The sequence below is a fragment of the Phocoena phocoena genome, chromosome 13, assembly GCF_963924675.1.
Source record: "Phocoena phocoena chromosome 13, mPhoPho1.1, whole genome shotgun sequence".
In the NCBI taxonomy this organism is placed as follows: domain Eukaryota; kingdom Metazoa; phylum Chordata; class Mammalia; order Artiodactyla; family Phocoenidae; genus Phocoena; species Phocoena phocoena.
The window spans coordinates 13,275,833-13,300,099 of NC_089231.1; the positions used below are offsets into that span (position 1 = coordinate 13,275,833).

The 24,267-nt window shown below is 41.8% G+C and overlaps 1 protein-coding gene and 1 pseudogene across 1 annotated transcript in view; one reads left to right on the forward strand and one right to left on the reverse strand.

The window, feature by feature from the left end:
• Window positions 1-13,396, reverse strand: part of PHLPP1 (PH domain and leucine rich repeat protein phosphatase 1) — a 207,139-nt gene extending 193,743 nt beyond the window's left edge. The window contains exon 1 of the mRNA XM_065889414.1: window positions 11,884-13,396. Coding sequence (XP_065745486.1) covers window positions 11,884-13,396 — 1,513 coding nt within the window. The remainder of the gene's footprint in view (window positions 1-11,883) is intronic.
• Window positions 13,397-15,723: 2,327 nt separating this feature from the next.
• LOC136133292 (zinc finger matrin-type protein 2 pseudogene) lies at window positions 15,724-16,324 on the forward strand (annotated as a pseudogene).
• Window positions 16,325-24,267: the final 7,943 nt, after the last annotated feature.

Consider the following 24,267-nt stretch of genomic DNA (forward strand, 5'->3'; position numbering starts at 1 on the left):
AGGTGGCCCTCTTCCCGCCCACGGTTAACTCCACTGGGTGTTCCTGATTCCTCCCACCTTATTTCTTCCAGGACCTTCCCTTGTTTACTTTCCCCCATCCATTCATCCCTCACCCTTAGCCTCTCCCCTCTCTCTTTCCCTTCAGGATACAAAAAACAATGTTCAAGTTTCTTCCTTCACGACCACATCCCTTCTTTCTTCTGAGGTATAACTTACATCTAGTACAGCACATAAACCTTAAGTGTACAGTCAATAAATTTTTGTGTATGCATATACCTAGGAAAATAAAACCCAGAAAAATGCAAATAACATTATCAACAGCAGATGGCTCAAGCCTTTCCCATCGATAACCCCCCAGAAGTTGAACACAGCATTTCCCATAAACTTTATGAATCCGAGGAAAGCAAAACCCTCACGGGCTTCACAAAAAGAAACAAGAGGACGTCCTTCAAGTGTACTGCAGGCCCCCTGCCAGGCTTCAGGGCAACCTTGAGCATGTGCACATTTCCATTTTCTTTTCAAGAAAGCAAAATTAACATTTGCTTAACCCAGAATTTAGATCCTCACAAAGTACGATACCAAATGAGGCCCCAACGATTCAAATGGATAAAAAAGCCTAGATAGAAAGGGTTGGTAAATCTTAAAGGATTAAGGTGGAATTACTAATCCTAAACTCAGTCTGACTGGACTTTGAACTACTGGTAATTTATGGCTGCTCCTCAAACAATTCAGTATTCCAGAATTATGGCAAGAGTCTACTCCCTCTGGTCCTTCAAGATGGCTCAAGGGCCTTCCTGGGATTCACACAGTGGAGTCAGGAGCCTCTCCTTTGCTGCTACTATAGTCATCTGTGGACCCCACTGCCTCTATTAGAACATTTCCCACTTTTGTATTCTAAATGTTGGCTCGCTTGTTTCCACAAACATGCCCTCAGAGCTATAAGTATTTCAAGGGATCCTAGAAAATTAAAATTAGCCATCTTTGAATCAAAAGTACTTTTTTTTTTTTTTTTGCGGTACGTGGGCCTCTCACTGTCGTGGCCTCTCCCATTGCGGAGCACAGGCTCCGGAGCGCAGGCTCAGCGGCCATGGCTCACGGGCCCAGCCGCTCCGCGGCACATGGGATCCTCCCGGACCGGGGCACGAACCCGTGTCCCCTGCATCGGCAGGCGGACTCTCAACCACTGCGCCACCAGGGAAGCCCCAAAAGTACTTTTGATATAGTAGGTACTCATAGTAATTACTGGATTGAATGAATGAGTGGAAGTGTATAGTTTGCCAGTGTCACTGAGCAACAGCATATCCCATCTTCCTTAATGAGCCCTAATTACCTGGAGTTAACATTTGTGGCAATTTACTATTGCTAAAAATAACATTACCACACTACATTTGTATAACATCTCACAGTTTACAAAGCACTTCCACATATATCATCAAATCTGAACCTCACAAAGTTCTCTGAGATGGATTTTTTTTAAATCTCTCTAATAAATGAGGCTTAAAGAGATTACAGGGTTCATTATAGGTTTCCCATCAAGTAAAGAAGAAGCCCACAGTCAAATCTAGGTCCTAGATCCTCCATCAGTGCTCTTTGCATCCTAAGACCAGGGCCTGGTTTACACCGAGTCCTGCTGTCCTAGGCACTTTCCCTCATCTCATTTGATCTTCTCAACAACGCTGTGTGGCTCACAGGTACTGCCTATTTCCACAGAGAAGGAAAGAGGGAAGTAGAGCTCTGGGCTCAGGGGCACAGCCAGAATGCAGGTTCCAGCCTCAAGTACTTCAAAGTCCATGCTTCCCAAATGCTGATCTGCCCAAACTGGCCCCAGAAGGTTATCAAGGACAAGTTTTCCACATTCGGCAAAGCAAGCTATTATACACTAGTTAACTCTGGCAGCAAATGCTGGGGCTTGCACTCTACCTGAACCTTGCTCGCCTGACAAATCCACACAAGGTACTAAAATGCTCTGTAACTCAGTTTCCCTATCTGTAACCCTGGGGTGGTAACATTACCTGCCTCATAGGGTCATTATGAGGATTAAATGAGTTAATATTTATAAAGCACTTAAAACGGTGCCTCGCACATAGGAAGGATGATATAAATGCCTATAAAGGCATAAACTGAGGAAAAGTGACAGTTTAAGTCACTAAAGAAATACTCAATTATCGAATAAAAAGTGTGGGGACAATTTGTTCTTTCCTACTTCCTATCTTTCTTTTTTAAAAAATAAATCTATTTATTTATTTATTTATTTATTTACTTATGGCTGTGTTGGGTCTTCGTTGCTGCACGCGGGCTTTCTCCAGTTGCAGTGAGCAGGGTCTACTCTTCGTTGCGGTGCTCAGGCTTCTCATTGCGGTGGCTTCTCTTGTGGAGAACAGGCTCTAGGCGCGCAGGCTTCAGTAGTTGTGGCACGTGGGCTCAGTAGTTGTGGCTCACGGGCTCTAGAGCTCAGGCTCAGTAGTTGTGGCACGGGCTTAATTGCTCCGCGGCATGTGGGATCTTCCCGGGCCAGGGCTGGAACCCGTGTCCCCCAGCATTGGCAGGCGGATTCTTAACCACTGCGCCACCAGGGAAGCCCCGTTCCTATCTTTCTTAAACAACAGATAGATTAAAATTTTTAACATACAAATAAAACTATAATATACCACAGGAAAATATGGGAAATTTCTTTTAAATCTTGAGGGGGAAGACTTCCTAAGCATGACACAGAAACCCTGACTACCTAGAGGAAAAGACTGACATAAAAGTGCAAATGGATGAAGAAAATAGTGACTTACAAAACAAAGCTGGTTTCCCTAGATATACGCCCCCAAAACAAATCTATAAGCCAGTAGGAAAAAGGCAAATATCAAACAAAAAAAATGGGCAAGGGATAGGAACAGGCCATTCATGGGAGAAATGTTACCAATTAAAATGTGAAAAAAAATGATCTACGTAATTAAGAACTATAATTTTTTTTAAATTGAGACTTTCCCCCCCAAGACTGTTTACCCCACCCACCTGCTACCACCTCCCATTACATCCTACCTCAGCACTCAGTGGAGAACATGTGGGCATGCATGTGTGAGTGTATCATGTATGCATGTGTGGGATGTAAGGAAGAGAGTGCGTCTCCTCCAAATACAGTGATGTTTACTCCTTTCCAGAAGGAGAGATTCAATTTATTACATAAACCTGCACATCAGCTACCCCCAGCCATACTACCTCTCTCAGAGACCATCAAGAGAAATTTCTTTTCTGCTTCAGCAGCTAGAGTACATATTCCATATGCCAGATGCAATGTATTTTTACCCATTTGTACTTCTGCACTTTACAAGTTCCCTTCCTCATAGTAAAAACTGAAGTCATCTTTGAGGAATTAATTGACTCCATAGGTTAATTTCCATATAAAACTTTTACTTAAGGTAAATGATTAAATTAAAATGAAACCTAATATAAAAGAGAATCTCTCTCTCACCCCTACAAATATTCACAAACTGTCTTTTTGCTAACAGGAGCAGGACATTTCTCTCCCTCTCTCAAAGATATTCAAAGCAGTACCAGATTTCATGATACAGACTTCCAAAACCAGCAAACGGCAAAAGCCCAAAGATTACTGAACTAAGTTGTTTCAATTTATATCACATAAAAGTAGGGTTGTGTATGCGTACCTAAATAAACTAAGTGCATTTAATTGTGAGAAGATACGTTTTTCTTAAAAAAAGTGAAATAAAAAATATTATGAATACTGAATCTTTTTAATGAACATGTCTGAATGGGATTTTTTTTTCAAGATCTATTCTTAAATTTTTCTTCCAAATATTTTTTTAAAATTCAGTGGTTTTGCAAATTTCCATTCTTCTAACAATTTCAACTTTAAAGGACTGGACAAATAACCATTGATTTTCTAGCACTGTAACTCTTTTCAGTCAACCATCTGTCAACTTTAAAGTTCTATCATAAAACCCCCAAAGGGTAACATCACTGATGAAATCTAATTTCACTCTCCGCAATTAAAATATCCAACTGTTCCATTAGAAGCCCGCCCATAATCTGTCAAAGTGATATGTAACCTCTCATAAGCACTGATTAGAATGAAAAGAAACTAGAAACACCTTGAAGTAATTGAGAAAGCACCAAATGTGTGAAGCGCACTCAATTTTTTAAACTTTCATTTTGAATACTAAATAAAGGAGAATCCAAAGATAGTAAGTATATAAATTCAGTGTGGGGTAAAAAAGAACACTAGACAGATAATCAAAATCCTGGGTGCTATTCCTAATTCTGAGACCGAGTTTATCACCGATCTTGGACCAGACACTCAACCTCTACAGGGCTTGCTTTCCTCATCTATAAAAATACAGATGTTAGATCTCTACAGAATCCTAAATTCTATGATCTAATCAAAAATAACACACAAAAAAAATTTTATGTGCTTTTTCTCCTACTGACTCTAGGCACAAGTAGATAGGCACATACAGCTCACCATGAATTAAAGCTAATGAACCATTAAGTTTCCCATATCTGGATCCCTCAGAGTTATCACTACAGTAAAGTTTATAAACTGGATTATAAAAGTATCTTACTTTACAAGTCAACTTAAGAACAGAATCTTACTTCAACTTTTTTTTTTTTTTTTTGCGGTACGCGGGGCCTCTCACTGTTGTGGCCTCTCCCGTTGTGGAGCACAGGCTCCGGACGCGCAGGCTCAGCGGCCATGGCTCACGGGCCCAGCCGCTCTGCGGCATGTGGGGTCTTCCCGGACCGGGGCACGAACCCGTGTCCCCTGCATCAGCAGGCGGACTCTCAACCACTGCGCCACCAGGGAAGCCCTTACTTCAACTTTTAAGAGGATGTATTTCTTTAAATTCATCTCTAGTGTGCTGAATTCTACTTTGAAGAGTAGAGCTGGCAGGGAGAGGGTAATCAAACACTATCTATTCCATCATTAGTCCTAATCGACTCCAAAAAGGTATTCTTCTTTGGCTGGCAATCTTAGGCTGACTTGTGTGTATTAGGTCCAAGCCTGTTCCTTTCTCCATGACAAAAAGCTGGGGATTTGGCTGTTTTTAAACCCATGGATAGGTCGTACAGAACTTAAAACAACTACAACATTTAGTCCTAATTTGAAGAACAGGCTCTCTAATGAAGCCCCAGAATGTTAAGAGTTGGAAGAGATTTTAGACTTATTCTACTCCAAGCTCATCATTTTACTGATGAGGAAATCAAAGCCCAGGATAAGTTAAAATGAATGCCCAAAGTCATACCAACTTTCCCAACTCTCAGACCCATTTCTTTAAATTGCAAACCATAACAAAGTTACTTTCACCTGACCCCAGGATACATCAGCCAAACTCAAAAACCATAAGATGGAGCACCCCTTCAAGTGCTAAAGTATAGCCAAAAGCTCTCAAAATATATGCACAGGAACAAAGAAAGAATTCCATAGGAATATATTTCTCATACATGACAAAAAGGTCAAAAACTGGTTCTACGCATAAAATTTCGCTCTTTGGACCATGTGTCAGGAGTGAACTGATTGTGAAATCCAGATAATTATTAAATAGACAGTGAAAACAAATACAGTTCATACTTTCTCTTGCTATATTTTAAAACACGCCTCGTATTGGAAAAGAAGGCACCAAGCATCCTAACATATTATTAATGAAAGCAGACATCTGAAAAGATTCACTCTCTACCTGCTCTTCATCATCAGATGTATGAGTCAGTAGAACTAGACAGCAACAAATTCAAAACTCTTCCTGCCTGAAAAGAATGCAGGGGAAAAAACTAAAACAAAATCAACCAATTCAAAGTATCTCAAATTCCGAATTAGATTTTTTTGTTCATTAATTGAAATGGTCCAAAACCAAATTATTTCAAATTTTATTCAGTCTTCAACTGAATGCTTTCACATAACTGGAAATGAGACTAATTTACTTCTAGCAAGCTTCATTTGAGAAAATACATGTCATAAATTCTGGATTTTTTTTTTTTTTTTTTGCTAAAGTATTGACATTTACAAACTCACAGAATATGTACAACCTACAAATAGAGTATTTCACTCCATTTCCAAGAGAACTTCTAGGTTCCAAACTCAAAGGTCATTGGACTAGTAGTACCTTAATAAGACACTCTATCATTAAATACATTTTACAACCTATTAAAGCAATCTCAAATGTAAAAATACAACAGGGAAACTATTATTTCAGCATGAACGCAGCATTATGGGATGGTTATGCTTTGTTTCACTTAACATATTAAAAGGAATATTCGGCATATATATTATATATATAACAAAACCATTCCATCTCTAAATCAACATGTAATTACACTTCAGCAACCCAGTAACTGTTATTCTTGATTCTAAAGTACGATTATCACACAACTTGAAAGAGCTGCTATTTCATAGTTAACCAAATATCCTAATGTTCTTTAATCAAAGTACCATTAAAGTCTATTTTTTCCAACCCTTGAGTTTCAGTTTATCAAAATTTCCCAAAGCCTAGAGTTAATGTTTCATAACAAATCCAAACACAACCCGTCACAGACTTAGGTTATAAATACCTAATATGTCTAAAGAATCCAAATGGTCGATTTTGTTTTGTTTTAATTATACTATCTTTAGAAAACCAAAGGTAAGTATCAAAAAGAGTTTGCCCAAGAAGCAGAGGGACATGAAGGTAGATTCAAAACCCCTCATTACCAGTGTTGTACCAGATGCCTACGATCAAGGGGTGGAGTGGGTTTTACAAAGTGGGACTTTTAAAAAAAGCCTTCACTTTCCCAGATTATTTTGGACATTTTGATAACATCTTTTTCTCTTTTTCAAAATGCCAGGCGTCTTTAAAGGAAAAGCTTTTCTATTGAGTGGCTTTTCTCGACTTTCACAGTACAATTAAACCCTTCTCCTGTCCAGATAGACTGAACCGTGTTCAACCCTGGCACATAACAAAATCATTAAATCTAAAACGCCTCGTTTGACAGATGTCTCATTAAATTCATCTTAAAGTTTAGGTAAGAGATGCCTTTGAAAAGGGGGGAAAAAAACACCTGTTAACTCTAAGAAACCTTTGAGAGAGAACTCTCTCAAAATCCACATAGAGCTCCACTCACGGAAAACAGAAGATATTAACAGTGTGTGGCACATCTAAAACCTTCTGCCATGGGAGAAATGCCTCTGTGTGTATGTGTGTTTAACACAACCCCTGGGGACCCTGACAGGAAGGAAGGCTGAAGGTTCAGGACATACACCACCAGCTGCTTAACAAAATTCCGCAAATTCAATTCAACAAATGTTTAAACTAAAATGCCAAGTATATACTAGCCTTGGACCATATACAACATTAATGAATGTTATGTTACCAAGAAATCAAATTCAGCATTCTATAAAGAGAATCAAAAACACCTTACTCTTTAAAAAATAATAAGAATCTTGGGATAACCAGTCACTTAAGGTGGCTGTTTTAACAATCTTATAGCCACAAAAAGATAAAACTTTCACCCAGAAACTTCATAAACTCATTTACACTCATCTCCTCTCCCTATAATTATTTCAATAAGCATAAAAAAACACACCATTTAATGAATAACTATAAAAACAGGCAGAGTAGCTTACTCTCTAACTCTATATAACATATGAATTATAAAAAGTGAACAGCATGGTGACATCAATAGAGCACTACTGATCACTAAAGTACAAATAAGTTTACTTTAAGATGAAAGGTTTATGCAAACCTTTCATGATAGATATTTTCGATACTTTACAAGTAAAGCTATGCTTTAAAGGAACTGAAATGTCACACCGCTACCCTCAAAAGTTATCCACTTTTCAGATAAAATGTTAATAATGCTCTATACCCAATGAAGATTTACAGTTTAACAAATGAGGCATGTGTAAGAAAAAAAAGAATCATTAGGTGAACTTTATTTCATGCCAACTTAAATGCATGTAAGACTATTTACAACCAGAATATTTAGAACACTTTCGTACTCTTTCTGTATTGTCCACTTATTTGCCAGTCTTGCTTCTTTATGTTAAAGGCAGCATGATAGAAATAGAACCAACCAAATTTCACAAGGAATACCACTTTGGACTAGAGGATAATATCACCTCATTACCAACAAAAATAGAATATTTTTGGAATGCTTTTAACCAAGTGAAAAATTCAAGTGTAAATGAAATTCAACTTCGATTCATGGAAAGTAATATGAATTGTAAAACAGAATATGCATGCTCTCTCTTCTCAGCTCTGCCAAGAACTGAAAAACCACAAGCAAGAATCAAAACTATGCATCAGTTTATCTGAAAAGAGGATTGACACCCACTCCTCCCTAATAATGTTTCCGAAAGGACAAATGAGATAATTTATGTGAAAGCTCTTTAAGATTTTTGAAGATAATAAACCCAACATATTAATAGACGTTATCAAACCACAGTTATGAAGGACAAGACAGCACTCACTTTACATCAAAAACAAGTATAAAATTTAAATACAAAAAGCAATAAAATTAAACCCTTTGTTCTTAAAAGGACTGCTTAAGCACACACTGGTGTCACATGTTCATACCACGTTACTCAATACTGCTGTAATTATAGTAATAAGAGACTTCTCGTCAATATTACAGCTTAATGCCGAACCACCCCTTCTTGGTTTCCATGTAGGAAACCATGTAAGGTTTGATCATCCCAGAAGAGAAAAAGAGAAGAAATATGAGCGGGTAAGGAGTCCGTTCTCCTGAGCAATCCCAAAAAGTCAAACATAAAAATATCTTGTCCAAGATTCACGAGCCACAGTGGGTGCACTCTCCATTCCGTCAACATCATTTCCCGCTATTACAATTTAAACTGAAACAGCCAGATGACTAAAGCTAAAAGGCAGTAGAAGTGAGTCAAAAATATTAAAAATATAGTTTAATACTGCCCTTGATTAATGACTCAGACACCCCCAGGGAGTCCAAAACATAACCTCATTAACGTTTTTAAGTCTGTAACCTATGTCGAGTAACCTAAATTCTTGAATTTTTTTTCACCTAAAATTACTCTCAGGTAAAATTTAAGATGGCTGATCTTAAAGGAAAATTAAATGTTAATGTACCTAATATACTTAATACTTCACACAAGTTACTTCAGAGCCATAATTAAATTTTTTCTTATTTAAAGTTAGCTAAGAGAATGGTTGCTTCAGACGAGCAACAATTTTCAAACTAAGTTTTTCTCAACGACTCTGTAATTAGTACCTTTTTGTCCAAAGCCTTTTAGCTCATTAAAGATTCCATTTTACTTTACCTAAATAAATATTTAAATATTCAAAGCAACCACAAATGGCTTTCAAAGTCTTTTAAGAATAACTTAGGCCAGGTTATAAATACTAAAATTCAACTGAAAGGTGACCTCAAGAGAATGAAAGTTCTCCACTGGACAAGAACTTCTCCAGTTATAAACAGATAAACTAGATAAACAACAGATAACGAGCTCAATTTAAATATAGGAAAATATTCAAAAGCCTTCAAAAGCAATTTCCTAGTCTATCCTCAACTCCACATACACAGATAAACAAAAACATACACAGCAATAAATTTAAGAGTAAGTTACATGTAACATTATAAAAACTAATGTGGTGGAAAACACACCCTCAAAGGATCTCATATAAAACAAACATTAATTCTCTTCTTATGGAAAAGAATTACTACCAAAACATGCCACTTTCCTGTTGGGTGTCCTACATTCCACTGCAGCAGAGGGGTAACTTCTAGGAATCTCCTCCAGCTTGGTGCAAACCTGCGCTACATGTGAAGTCCTGATAATGTTCCGGTGATGAGTGAGACCACCTTATAAGAAGGCCCTTTTGTTCATCAGTAACTAAACTTCCTTGCAAAAGTTCAAGTGGACTCACTATATAGTAAATTTTGTTCTAGGGCAAATGAATATCAACACAGACGTTTGCTATGTTCTTAGGCTTAACATAAGCTCAACTTGCTATAAAATAAGCAATTAGACATCTTTATAATATCTTTATAAAGACTGTTATATCTTTATAACAATCAGGCATCTTCCTTCTAGGACACCTGCATACCAGCTTCATATTCAAGAACAGGTTGGATGCTCTGTATGGCTTCCTCATTTAATTAGTTACTTTTACAAGCATATTCACAGAGGTATATATGTATTTATACTGTGCATATAGAAATAAAGCAAATAAGTTCAGAATGAAGCAACAATTCCTGCTTTTCATAACGAACGAAACAAAAAGATTAAAATGAGCACACCAGAAATTTGCGATTTACCAGAAAGATAATTTGTCATCTTTATACTGAGATAAGTTTTTTTAAAAAACCTAAATATCACCCACTTACAACATTTTAGACACACGTGAAGAGACAATCAAGGGGAATCAAAGATTTAAATGTCATGACTAGGACACCTAAAACCCTTCCCATGGACATTTATCGTGATCAACAATTCAGTCATGAGAAAAAGAAAGGATGCAGAGCTCTTTCCATACGAAATATGTCCAATACTGCTTATTTAACATATCCCTTGCTTTATATATATTTCCTTCAATGTATTTGGTTGGTTATAAGGGCATTTATCATTCTCATGTTAAGAAAATATTCTCATTCCAAGTGTGATTACCATTTACTGCTTTTGTAAAATAACAGTATTTTACAAATTACATGAGCCACAGGAGAAAATGATATAGCTGTTGCTCCTACATGAAAAAAAAAAAATCACCTATTTTCTAGGCCATAAGCTTTTAAAGGCTTGTCATCCGGTTGGGATATTATCTTCAGATACTACAAATGCTATTGTATTATGATATGGTTTTCTTTACGAGGCAAAAATCCATCAGAAATCCACTTGAATTACAGAAAAACTTCAATTAAACGTAAAGGAACATCTCACCAGGAATGCTACCAGTTTTGCATATCTCAATGTGTGAGTAATTTCTTCATTCAAACCGACTAAACTGCTACTGGGACACAGGCTGGACCAAAAACATATTAAGTTAGAAAGAGTGGCTACAGATTAATGAAATTTCAAGTGTGATTATTTTTCCACCACCACATACAACCTAGGTGGGGAAGTAATTTAGTACTTTAGTAAATCTGGGGAAGATTTAACTCTCCTTTTAAGACCTTTAATCTAGAAATGAAAAAAGAATGAGGAAGATTTTAGATCACCCTCAAGTCGTACTGTGATTCCTATATATCCCTATTGCAAGTCACATCGCAATGGGCAGTTCTGGCTATAAAGGCTAGAAGTAAGAAACTGAGAGAAAGAAATAGGCAAAACCACTTTTGACGCAAGAATCAAACTTACAGAGGAAACTGAAATAAAGCCAAAAAGCGCTGAGGAAAAGTATCGCTAAAGAGGACCGCAGCTCCTGGGTTCCATCGAGGACTAAGTGGGCAAACGAGTAGCACCAGCTGATGCGGAGCGAGCTCCCGGGCTGGAAGGGCAGGCCGCGGACAGTGAGACGGAGGGCGGGTGTTCCAGCGCATTTCTCAAGGTCATTTTCCTCTGTAGGTATCACGTGCACGTGATGTTTACCTGAAATCCCAAACTGCCTCAAACCCAACAAACCGGTGAACAGACGTCCGAAGGCAGCACTTCACTGTTAAAGACACCACTGCTTCTTTCAGGAGTGCCTGCTCCCTGTGCTTCCTGGTGGCCCTGACACCTCTCCCAGCTTGCTTCCCAACCTCGGAGCCCCCAAGAATGACAAAAGCTCGCGGATTTTAAAACTGCTCAATTTAGTATCACACAGATCGTACTTGAAAGCTGTAGAGAAGTAACAGACTCCCGAGGACCCGCGCTGACTCTCGGGGTGGCCAAACATTTCTCGGGACCTGGAAGTGCTTATTCCCCACGCGTCAAAGTGCAGGTGATCTCCTTACCTGCATAGAAGCGGATGAGGCAGCCGATCTCCGAGTCCATGCCTTCCTCCTGCACCCTCCACAACTCCCCAAAGCCCAGGTGGAAGAGGTAGTCATTTTGGATCTGCAACGGCTTCTCGTCCGCCTCCAGGCGCCGGGTGGTCTCTCCGTGGAGCTGCACGTACAGGGTGGGCGGTGGAGGCGCCTGCTCCGTGGTCGCCCCGTTCCCATCCTGGGTCGACGGGGGGCGGCCGAGGGCCGCTGCTGCCGCCGCCTTCTCCTCCCGAGGCTGATCGCGGGCCGCGCCACCTGGGCCCTCGACGCCCCTCTGGGCTTTCGGCTGCGGCGGAGGCGGGGAGGCCGTCGGGGATGATGGCCGGGCGCCCGCTCCAAGCCGGGGCAGGCGGGGCTGTCCCGGAGCCCCCGTCGGGGGCCGGGCCGGGGCCAGGTCAGCCTCCAGCTCCTCGGACGACGATGAGCAGCCGCCGCCGCTGCTGTAGGGGTCCAACCGGTCCGACACGCTCTCGGCGCTGGGGCTCAGGCTGAAGCTCTCGGTGTCGGAGGCCGGGCCTGCGGCCGCACCGTCCAGGATCCGCGGGGCACCCGGTTCGCCCAGGCTGGAGTCTGAGGGCGCGGGGCTGGCGCGGGAGGCGCGGAGCGCCCACCCGTCCGGGGCGCTGGGCAGCGGCAGGTCGGCGGGAGGAGCGCGCTGCGGCCCCCCGACGGCGGCCAGTCCGCTCCTCCCGGGTGGCAGCCCCGAGTCCCGCGGCTCGGCGGGCGGGAGCCGGGGACCGACGTCGGGGTGCCCCTTGCCCAGCACCTTTACCACGCCGCCGCCCTTGTAGCCCACCTGCAGCAGGCGGGCGGCCACCTCGCCGGCCGTGGTGTCCAGCGTGCACAGCACCGGGCGCAGGTAGGTCGAGGCCATGTGGCGATCGAAGACGTGCACGCAGCCCCGCTCGAGCTGGTGCCGCACCCAGTCCCGGTCCGACGGCTGCAGCTGCAGCATCTGCCGGTGCTTCAGGAGCAGCGTCTTCCTGTCCAGGCTCCGGGTGCACAGCGAAGCCGAGGCCGAGCAGGAGGCGGTGAGGCCGGTGGCGCCGGGGGAGTGCGAGGCGGCAGCGGCGGACGACGACGAGGACGAGGACGACGAGGCGGCGGCGGCCGCCGCGGACAGATTCCTCTTCAGCCGCCCTCTCCTCAGCAGCAGGGAGTTGGCGCAACCGCCAGCCCCGGGCATCGGGGCAGCCCCGCCACCGGTGGGCTGGGGGGCGCCGCGCCTCCTCCTGCGACCCGTGCCTCCCGGCCGGCCCGGCAACAACCCCAGCTGCGCCTCGCCGGGGGCCTCTTCCCGCGCCCCGCCGCTGGGGGCCGCCGGGGTCAGCGCGGTCTCCGGGCTCCGGCCGCCCCCGACTGCCGCCGCCAGAGCCGCCGCGGCCGCGGCCGCCGCTGCAGCCGCCGCCGGAGCCGGAGCTCGGTCCTCCCTGCTGGTCTCTGGGAGTCGCTGCGCCGTAGTCGCGGCGGCGGGCTCCATTGCAGTGGGGCTTCGCGCTTCCCCCCCAGCTCCGGAGACAGCGGGCAGAGAGGCGGGGAGGCGAAGGTGGGAGACGGCGGCGGCGCGGGGAGAAGGGAGAAGCCAATGGCGTTCGGCACGGCCGTTCCAGGGGATTATGTGGCAATTCGGAGCATTCCGTCGGTGTCTCGGTGTTCCATCCCGTGCGCCCGCCCGCTTGGCCGCCACCGCCCCCCCCACCCCCCCCCACCCCCCCACACACACACACGCCCTCCCCGCCCGGGTCGCGGGCGCCGAGCGCAAGCCCCGCCCACTCCCCCGCCTCAGCCCGGCGAACCCGCCGCGTAGCTGGGCTCATTGAATATTAATCACGCGCCTGCAGCGGGAAGGCGGGAGACAGGCAGGGCGGGAGCTCCTCGGCGGGCCTCATGAATATGCATCACCTGCATGACGGCATTCCAGGCAGAAGAGGGGAGAGCAGGAGGGCGGCGGTGAGGCGGGGCTTCAGGGTAAACAAACGGGACGGCGTACGAGGGCGGGGCTGGGGGGGGCAGTTTCCCGGGAGGTTCCGGCGCGAGCCTCAGAGAGGGGGAGGCAGAGACGACAGATGTGCGCGGTGCATCTTGGGAGTTGTAGTTCCAGTGCGCGGACGGGCATGTCCGAAGGAAACGTGGTGAACTACAAGCCCCAGAGATCCTTAAACTATGCCCCTCCTTTCAGCCAGCCGTGTGCCCTGGACAGTGGGTATTCTGCCCTCTGCTGTTGAACTCCGTGCCCGGGAATGTTCTTGTTCATTAACTTGTACTTAGCCCGCCCACTCCCGCTTCCCAGAAGACTTCGGTTTTCCCGGCTAATTGAAAGAGAGGGCTTTGAAGGGACTCTAAAAGGTACAAAGGTCCCCAGCCTTTGGTCTTCACCTCCACCACCCATTGAACGTGCTTAGTGGAAATCGTGCAGCCCCGACCCGATCCTCCAGTTCCTACATCTGAGAAGGAAAAAGGCAAAGGGCTGAGATCTCATTTTTCCCTGTTGGTCTTAAGGTTTGAAGTAACTTAATGACACAAAAAGCGATGGAAAGTAGAGGAAACGCTGGAATGGAGACACGGTGGGATATGAGATGGGCTGGTCCTGTATGTTCTCTCTTAACGCCTTCCCTTGTTTCTTCTTTCAACATTCAGAGAAAGTTATACTCTACGGCTACAATGTTATTCGTGGTCTGAAAAGTTGCACTTTCTTGTCAGTTGAAACAATATTGTAGGCTAGATTAGAATAGCATACTATTTAAAAGAATTTAGTAAAATTTTTAATTTAATTACTATTCCCCCACATTGTTTTAGAAATCTGGATTTTCACATTTGAGACTTTTTCAACTTCATACTGTCAAGGTCCTGCTTTAACTTCAACAAAGTTACTAAACTTGAGGGTGAATTGGGGGTGAGGGGTTTGAGGAAAGAGGAAGGAGAAAGAAACTGGAACTTGTACCTGAAATAACAGAAACTAGTAAGGGCAGGGAAAGTTGTACTTGGGTTATCTACACAGTTTCATTGAAGAGGAATGGAGGAAATTACAGGACCAAAAAATATATATTTATCTTGATTCTTGAAATTCCTGAAAATGATTTTTTATATTTTTCTTTTGAAATATTACCTCTTGGTCTCATGAAACAAATGTTTATTCCATTTCAATTCAATCAACAGCACAGAGTTACATTTTTTAAATTAGGAAGAATGCAAGTTCTCCCAAGAGACATAAGATAGTCAAGTCAATTAATTTAACAAATAATTATAAACATATTATATGCCAGGTACTCTGTTACAGCAATTGAATAAATCAGACACTGTCCTTGCCTTCACAGAGCTTACAGATTAGCAAGAAAGAGGTTCAACAAGTGAGAGGGATGTGGACGAGGGGAGAATACTGGGTGCCATGGAGGAAGCAAAAATAAAACAAGAGAACTGACCTAGTCTAGGGAGTCCAACAATAGAGACCTCACTTTGGATGAAATTTTCTGGAACAAATGAAGCTGAGTACTTGCTGAAGGCTAAGTCTCTGAAAGAAAGTAAAGAGGCAGAGAAAGAGGTAATGATCTTGAAGATGAATTTCAGCTGCCTAATCCGTATGTACCTTGAGTTTCTAGAAATCCGTATGTACCTTGAGTTTCTAGAAATGAACAGTATTTTAATTTAGCCTTACTTTAATAAGGTTAAAAAACAAAGACTATGTTAAATTTCAGCACCAAAACACGGACTATTTACATTTCTTTATATTTTTTAGTTCCTTAGCTGATTTCCTATAAACCTCTTTAATTTTTTCTATATTAAGAAATATAGACTCACTTCGCAATGAAGATGGCATCGGGCAGTGGGACAAAAAACTTGGACTTTCGCCAAAAGTGGGACAAAGATGAATATGAGAAGCTCGCCGAAAGAGAGAAAGCTCTCACGAAAGAGAGAAAAGAAGGATAGAAAACCAGTGCAGCCAGTCACACGAGAGCTTCTCCGGCATCGGGACTCCAAGGTGGACCTGGAATCCAAACTTGGGAAGACAATCGTCATTACCAAGACCACCCCACAGTCTGAGATGGGAGGATACTATTGCAATGTCTGTGACTGCGTGGTGAAAGACTCCATCAACTTCCTGGATCACAGTAATGGAAAGAAACATCAGTGAAACCTGGACATGTCTATGCGTGTGGAATGTTCCACTTTGGATCAGGTGAAGAAACGTTTTGAAGTCAACAAGAAGGAGATGGAAGAGAAGCAGAAGGATTATGACTTTGAGGAAAGGATGAAGGAACTCAGAGAAGAGGAGGAAAAGGCCAAAGCCTACAAGAAAGAGAAACAGAAGGAGAAGAAAAGGAGGGCGGAGGAGGACTTGACATTGGAGGAGGAAGGTGAGATGACAGCTGTGATGGGCTTCTCTGGCTTCGGTTCCACCAAGAGTTACTGAGGCTTTCTATGCTTGGCTTTTTACCAGGCCTAACTTTGTGTGTGTGGGCGTCATCTTTTGGGAGGTACTGGGGAAAGTCCTTAAGAGTGGCAGGGGGAGGGCTAGAGGGTGGGTGTTTGTGGTTTCCCTCTACCTTGGGAGAGAGCACAGGATGCAAAGGAATGTGCTGTGGCATGTTCCTTCAGCCTCAGTATTTCATTGGAGACAGAGGACCTCTGATCATCTGAGTTCCCAATAAAGAAAAACCACCTCTTCTGAGGCTGCTTTCCCGAAAAAAAAAAAGAAATATATATTAATTCTCATATATCTGCTTTCTAGAGTTATTTTTATTTAGCTAATGTAACAAACTCAAGGGAAGTTTCTTCTAATCAGAAATTCTGTCACCATTGGCGCAATGTCCATTTGCATCCTAAGAAATCATAGCACTGTCTCAATAAACTCTGAGTCTTGTTGTTTAGTTTTACACAATCACCACGACTCTCGCCTTTTTATCCTCTAGGAACTGTATTTACCCCTTGACGTTATTTGTAACCAAAAAGCCTCCTCCAAGGGGGAAAACGTAAAGAAAAAGCATTGGTCAGAGAATTCAGTATACAGAGTATTGGAGTGGGGAGGGGTTGAAGAGTCTTCATACACACCTGCCAGACTTGGTATGAGGGATTACTAAATTAGGAGGAGAAAGGGAATAATGAATTATGTTCAAGTATCTCAACATGTATCTCAACATGAAGAAAAAGGAAGTACATTCCAGCCTCAAAAAACAGTGGGTCCGGTCTTCCCTGGTGGCGCAGTCCGCCACCTCCATGAGAGTCCGCCTGCCGATGCAGGGGACATGGGTTCGTGCCCGGGTTCGTGCCCCAGTCCGGAAGATCCCACATGCCGCAGAGCGGCTGGGCCCGTGAGCCCTGGCCGCTGAGCCTGCGTGTCCAGAGCCTGTGCTCCACAACGGGAGAGGCCACAACAGTGAGAGGCCCGCGTACCGAGAAAAAAACCCAAAAAAATCCGTGGGTCCTTTTTTTGTGGGCGGGGGGAGAATGCAGATTATAATTTTTACACAGAGAAACTATTTCAGGCATAGTGTCTATAATCTAAAACACGTCATATTCCATTGTATCCAAAATAATAGAAATCAGAGCTTAGGGGAGAGCAGAAGACCAAGGATCCACAGTGTGATCCATCCCTGGTTCCACCTCCAAACACCTTCAGTAAAGTCACTAAACTTGGGGCTGAGAGGAGAGAGAGAAAGAAATGAGAGTTCATAAAAATAGACAGTCCCCTGAACACCAGATTAACTGGAACCTCAGAGTTTTAATAATAGACAATGATAAGGGCAATGAAACTTGTACTTGGAGTTTGCTGGTATCATGGAACATCATCCAGACCGTCCGAGCCAACCCACGCCATACAATTTCTCCGAATAAGAAAAGGATTTCAGTTAAGGACAAATGTTTTCTAGACACCCATGAAATCGCAGCTTCTCCTACTTAAAAGTAGAGGGGGGAATAGGCCACTATCTTGAAACCACATAACTCACAAAATGCCCCCCATCCTTTAAAATGTTCCAAATGTACAACCTGATACCACATTTCTGACTAGCCACACTTTTAAAAGAATCACATCTTCAAATGCTAAAAGAAAATCCCGAAAAGAAACAACAGATGTAAAAGTTGCAAACCCTGAGCCAACTTGTTAAAATATTTTCACAGCTAAGTATAGAAAAAGAGAACATAATTTTCAATTTGCTGCCACAGTTTATTTTATGCCGTGTGATTTATAACTGACTTGCTGTGTTTTGCATCTAGGTTAATCCTGTTTGCATCCTTAGATCCAAGATAAAAGAAACCATCTTTGGAATTTTTTTTCTAATATGAGCAGTTGGAATTTTAATGGAGGCATGAATTGATAGCAGGATTGGTTTCAGTCTGAATTGTAAAGGGCTCAGCTGTGTCCAGAAATAAACTCAGAAAGATGCAATATGCAATGTAATACATTTAGTTAGTACATTATGAACAAGGAATATAATTATAGTTTCACATTTCTATATCCCTTGAGCTAGTAGTGGTTTACCATCCCAAATTGCTCACTATTTACTCATTCATTTTTACTATGAGGGACCCATTTAGCAAATGAGTACTCTAGTGCACTAAGTGGGCCCCAGGTGGCCAAACGGAATTCATATGTTCCCTACTCACTGACAGGATGAGACCTTCTCAGCTCTCTAAGGCCTCACCCTTCCCTCACAAACTTATCATCTGAACTCTATCAAGAGCTTAGATTATACCACTATCATTTTAGGTAGTCTATTTTATAGATATGGCTTGATAACTTTTCAGATTTTCATGCACACTTTTTTATCCTGTAATTCTTTGTCTCTTTCTCATTCCTCACATCCTGCCTCACAGAAATAAATGAGATGTGTTTGTCATCACAGCAATGAAGTATTAGACCAAAAAATAGAGGCCATGTAATCCCACCACTTCCGGTAACAATATAAATTACCTGAAACATTCGTTCAACAAGTATTTATTAAGCTTTTATATGTAGGCACCATTTACACTCAGTAAATAGTATAGACAAAAATACTTGCCCTAAGAAAGCTTACATATAGGCATTGTCATTTTTTTTTTAAGCTTTAGTTAAAATTGACCTACTTTCTTCTTTCGTATAGATGGTTCTTGTTTCAGGCAAATGGGATATATGAAAATCTAGCTAGGGACTTCCCTGGTGGTGCAGTGGTTAAGAATCCACCTGCCAATGCAGGGAACACAGGTTCGATCCCTGGTCCAGGAAGATCCCACATGCCGCGTAGCAACTAAGCCCGTGTGCCACAACTACTGAGCCTGTGCTCTAGAACCCGAGAGCCACAGCTGTTGAGCCCATGAGCCACAACTACCGAAGCCCGCGCGCCTAGAGCCCATGCTCTGCAACAAGAGAAGCCACCACAACGAGAAGCCCGCCACTGCAACAAAGAGTAGCCCCTGCTCTCTGCAACTAGAGAAAGCCTGCACTCAGCAAAGAAGACCCAACGCAGCCAAAAATTAAAATTAATTTTAAAACAAAAGAAAATCTAGGTATGTAAATTATATATTAGGCTATAAATATTTCTTTGTTCTTTCTCTTATAAGAATTCATCCTAAAATTGTTTTAAATATTGGGCTCCTATAATATTAATACATTTAAAATATATTAATTGTAAAAACTAACTTATGCCCAGCTTTTAGAAATCCATTTTGGGTTCTAACAAAGTGCCTAATACCTCTTTCCATCAAGATTCATGTCTAACAAATAACCTTCCTACATCATCCCAAAGCATTTCCCCCTGAATCTTCCATGACTAAAAATAGAAAAGTATCCTCCAGATGACTCCCCTATACTTATAGTCATTAATTATACCCTGAAGAATCAGCGTGGGAATTCTCTTTTTTGCCCCAAAATAGATTGTAGGAGACACACTTAACCCCTAGAAATCCTGCTCTTTTCCCCTCTATTTCCCACCAAATCCACTGGGCTGGACTCCTAGATATATTTGTTTCTTAGGGCTTCCATAACAAAGTACCATGAACTGGATGGCTCAAACAACAGAAATTTATTTTCTCAAAGTCTGGAGGCTGAAGTCCAAAATCAAGGTGTTGGCAGGACCATGCTCCCTCTGAAGGCTTAGGGTTGGGTGGAGGGATCCTTTCTTGCCTGGTCCAGTTTCTGGTAGTTGCCAGCATTCCTTATCTTGGAGCTGCATTACTGCAATCTCTTCTCTCTGGTGTCTGAGATCACAAGGCCTTCTCCCTGTGTCTCTGTGTCCAAATATCCCTCTTCTTATAAGGATACCAGTCTTTGGATCAGGGCCCACTCTAATCCATTATGATCTCACCTTAACTTGATTGAATCTGCAAAGACACTATTTCCAAATAAGGTCATATTCTGGCATTCCAGGTAGATGCCAATTTTGGGGGGACACTCCATCCAGTACACTAGATGTCTTGTATCGCTACGCAAGAGTGACAATCTGAAATTTATCAGACTTCTAGATTTCAGGGATTAGTAAAATCCTTCCCCCCGTCCTGCCTCCCCGAAAAAACTGATGTCCAAACTAAGGTTATTTACTTTTTACTCACTCATCTAAATATTTTTGAGTCTCTGATTTATGTCAAGCACTATGCTAGGAATTGAGTGTATGATAGTGAATAAAACAGTTGTAAGCACTGCCCTCAAAAACATTTTAAACTATAAATACCATAAAAATACATTTAACGCAGAAAAAGTAGGAAAGACAAATCTCAGCATAAAAGGTTCCCTTTAAATTGAACAAAATTAATTTTATGAAAAACTTTTTACTGTTTTGTTTTTCTCGCCTTACCACAGATCAAGAAAAATCCCATCTCAAACCAGTACCACATCTCAGGCTTGGCATTTGGGAATCACAGTGGTAGAGTTTGCAAAGAGGTACCATCTCTAGTGCTCCTCTGTTCTGTAGCCAGTAATGGATGGTTATGGTAAACACAGAGCTGTGACTTTCAGGAATTTTATAATTTACAACCATCTGCTGCCAGATGGATCAAAATATTACCAAAAAAATGACCACTGCACCAGTGCCATAGCATATGTATAATCTTACCATCCCTCTAGTAAAAACGGGATGCCAGGAAAAGCAGGCAGAGGGGATCACGCTCAGGTAGGTATATTAATAGTCAAATATAATGATGGCGGCAATGGCAGAATAACATTCTCAGTCTTCTACACATTCCATAGTTTGAAAGGTGGCTTCATGTAATATTTGGGGGAATTTAATAATATATACGTTTGGAAGTCAGAAAGTCCTCATTATGGTCCTGGTGCTATACTAACTAGTTAACTATGACCTTGGGAAGGCATTTGACCTTCAAGAAGGCGTCAGTTACTGATTTATGAAATGAAGGAGTTGAACTAGTGTCTCTAAAACATCTCTCCCAGCTCAAAAAACTTCTGATTTTTGGCTGAAAGCAAAATTGTCTAACTTGGAATACTGGCAAATGTTTTTGTTAGTCACAAAGCAGAGGTCTTCACATTTAGATGATATTAATTTGAAATAAGAAGGCTCTCAAGGCTGCTGCTTGCCAGTTAAAAGAATTTTTAATGTATTTAACTAACAGCGGGATTATTCTGACATTTAAGAAAACTGCTGGGTTTTCAGTCCTTTGAAATATAAATTTCTCATGAATAGGAGTCAATCCACGACAACGAGATCCACAGCTTCAGATTTCCAAACTCCAGGGTCTTTATCAGTTTTCCCTTTTATGGTCACAAGTGGGTAGAAATCTCATTAGCACAAAGTAAGTTCAGCTCACAGAATCTAGAACATCTGCCCAGTGCACCAGGAGACACAGACAAGGATGCTGATAGCAGCAGCAGTTCACAATGCCAAAGCCTGGGATCAGCCCTATTGTCCATCAACTGCAAAACAGGTAAACAAGTGGTAGCGCAGTCCTACATTGAAATACCAACACTACAACAGCAATGAGTAAAATTATTACAATGCTAGGCGACATGAATGAATCTTTTTTTTGAATTTTATTTTATTTTTTATACAGCAGGTTCTTATTAGTCATCAATTTTATACACATCAGTGTATATATGTCAATCCCAATCTCCCAATTCATCACACCCCCACCCCCACCACCACCCACCGATTTCCCCGCTTGGTGTCCATATGTTTGTTCTCTACATCTGTGTCTCTATTTCTTCCCTGCAAACCGGTTTATCTGTACCATTTTTCTAGGTTCCACATATATGCGTTAATATATGATATTTGTTTTTCTCTTTCTGACTTACTTCACTCTGTATGACAGTCTCTAGATCCATCCACATCTCAACAAATGACCCAATTTCGTTCCTTTTTATGGCTGAGTAATATTCCATTGTATATATGTACCACATCTTCTTTATCTGTCGATGGGCATTTAGGTTGCTTCCATGACCTGGCTATTGTAAATAGTGCTGCAATGAACATTGGGGTGCATGTGTCTTTTCGAATTATGCTTTTCTCTGGGTATATGCCCAGTAGTGGGATTGCTGGATCATATGGTAATTCTATTTTTAGTTTTTTAAGGAACCTCCATACTGTTCTCCATAGTGGCTGTATCAATTTACATTCCCAGTAAAGTGAAAGAGGGTTCCCCTTTCTCCACACCCTCTCCAGCATTTGTTGTTTGTAGATTTTCTGATGATGCCCATCCTAACTGATGTGAGGTGATGTATCATTGTAGTTTTGATTTGCATTTCTCTAATAATTAGTGAAGTTGAGCAGCTTTTCATGTGCTTCTTGGCCATCTGTATGCCTTCTTGGGAGAAATGTCTATTTAGGTCTTCTGCTCATTTTTGGATTGGGTTGTTTGCTTTTTTAATATTGAGCTGCATGAGCTATTTATATATTTTGGAGATTAATCCTTTGTTGATTCATTTGCAAATATTTTCTCCCATTCTAAGGGTTGTCTTTTCATCTTGTTTATGGTTTCATTTGCTATGCAAAAGGTTTTAAGTTTCATTAGGTCCCATTTGTTTATTTTTGTTTTCATTTCCATTACTCTAGGAGGTGGATCAAAAAATATCTTGCTGTGATTTAGGTCAAAGAGTGTTCTTCCTATGTTTTCCTCTAAGTTTTATAGTGTCCAGTCTTACATTTAGGTCTCTAATCCATTTTGAGTTTATTTTTGTGTATGGTGTTAGGAAGTGTTCTAATTTCATTCTTTTACTTGTAGCTGTCCAGTTTGCCCAGCACCACTTATTGAAGAGACTGTCTTTTCTCCATTGTATATCCTTGCCTCCTTTGTCATAGATTAGCTGACCATAGGTGCGTGGGTGTATCTCTGGGCTTACTATCTTGTTCCATTGATCTATATTTCTGTTTTTGTGCCAGTACCATATTGTCTTGATTACTGTAGCTTTGTCTGAAGCTACAGTCTGAAGTCAGGGAGTCTGATTCCTCCAGCTCTGCTCTTTTCCGTCAAGACTGCTTTGGCTATTCAGGGTCTTTTGTGTCTCCATACTAATTTTAAGATTTTTTGTTCTAGTTCTGTAAAAAATGCCATTGGTAATTTGATAGGGATTGCATTGAATCTGTAGATTGCTTTGGGTAGTAGAGTCATTTTCACAATATTGATTCTTCCAATCCAAGAATGTGGTATATCTCTCCATCTGTTGGTATCATCTTTAATTTCTTTCATCAGTGTCTTATAGTTTTCTGCATACAGGTCTTTTGTCTCCCTAGGTGGGTTTATTCCTAGGTATTTTATTCTTTTTGTTGCAATGGTAAATGGAAGTGTTTCCTTAATTTCTCTTTCAGATTTTTCATCATTAGTATATAGGAATGCAAGAGATTTCTGTGCATTAATTTTGTATCCTGCAACTTTACCAAATTCATTGATTAGCTATAGTTTTCTGGTGGCATCTTCAGGATTCTCTATGTATAGTACCATGTCATCTGCAAACAGTGACAGTTTTACTTCTTCTTTTCCAATTTGTATTCCTTTTATTTCTTTTTCTTCTCTGATTGCTGTGGCTAGGACTTCCAAAACTATGTTGAATAATAGTGGTGAAAGTGGACATCCTTGTCTTGTTCCTGATCTTAGAGGAAATGCTTTCAGTTTTTCACCATTGAGAATGATGTTTGCTGTGGGTTTGTTGTATATGGCCTTTATTATGTTGAGGTAGTTTCCCTCTATGCCCACTTTCTGTAGAGTTTTTATCATAAATGGGTGTTGAATTTTGCCAAAAGCTTTTTCTGCATCTATTGAGATGATCATATGGTTTTTCTTCTTCAATTTGTTAATACCATGTATCACATTGATTGATTTGCATATGTTGAAGAATCCTTGCATCCCTGGGATAAATCCCACTTGATCATGGTGTATGATCCTTTAATGTGTTGTTGGATTCTGTTTGATAGTATTTTGTTGAGGATTTTTGCATCT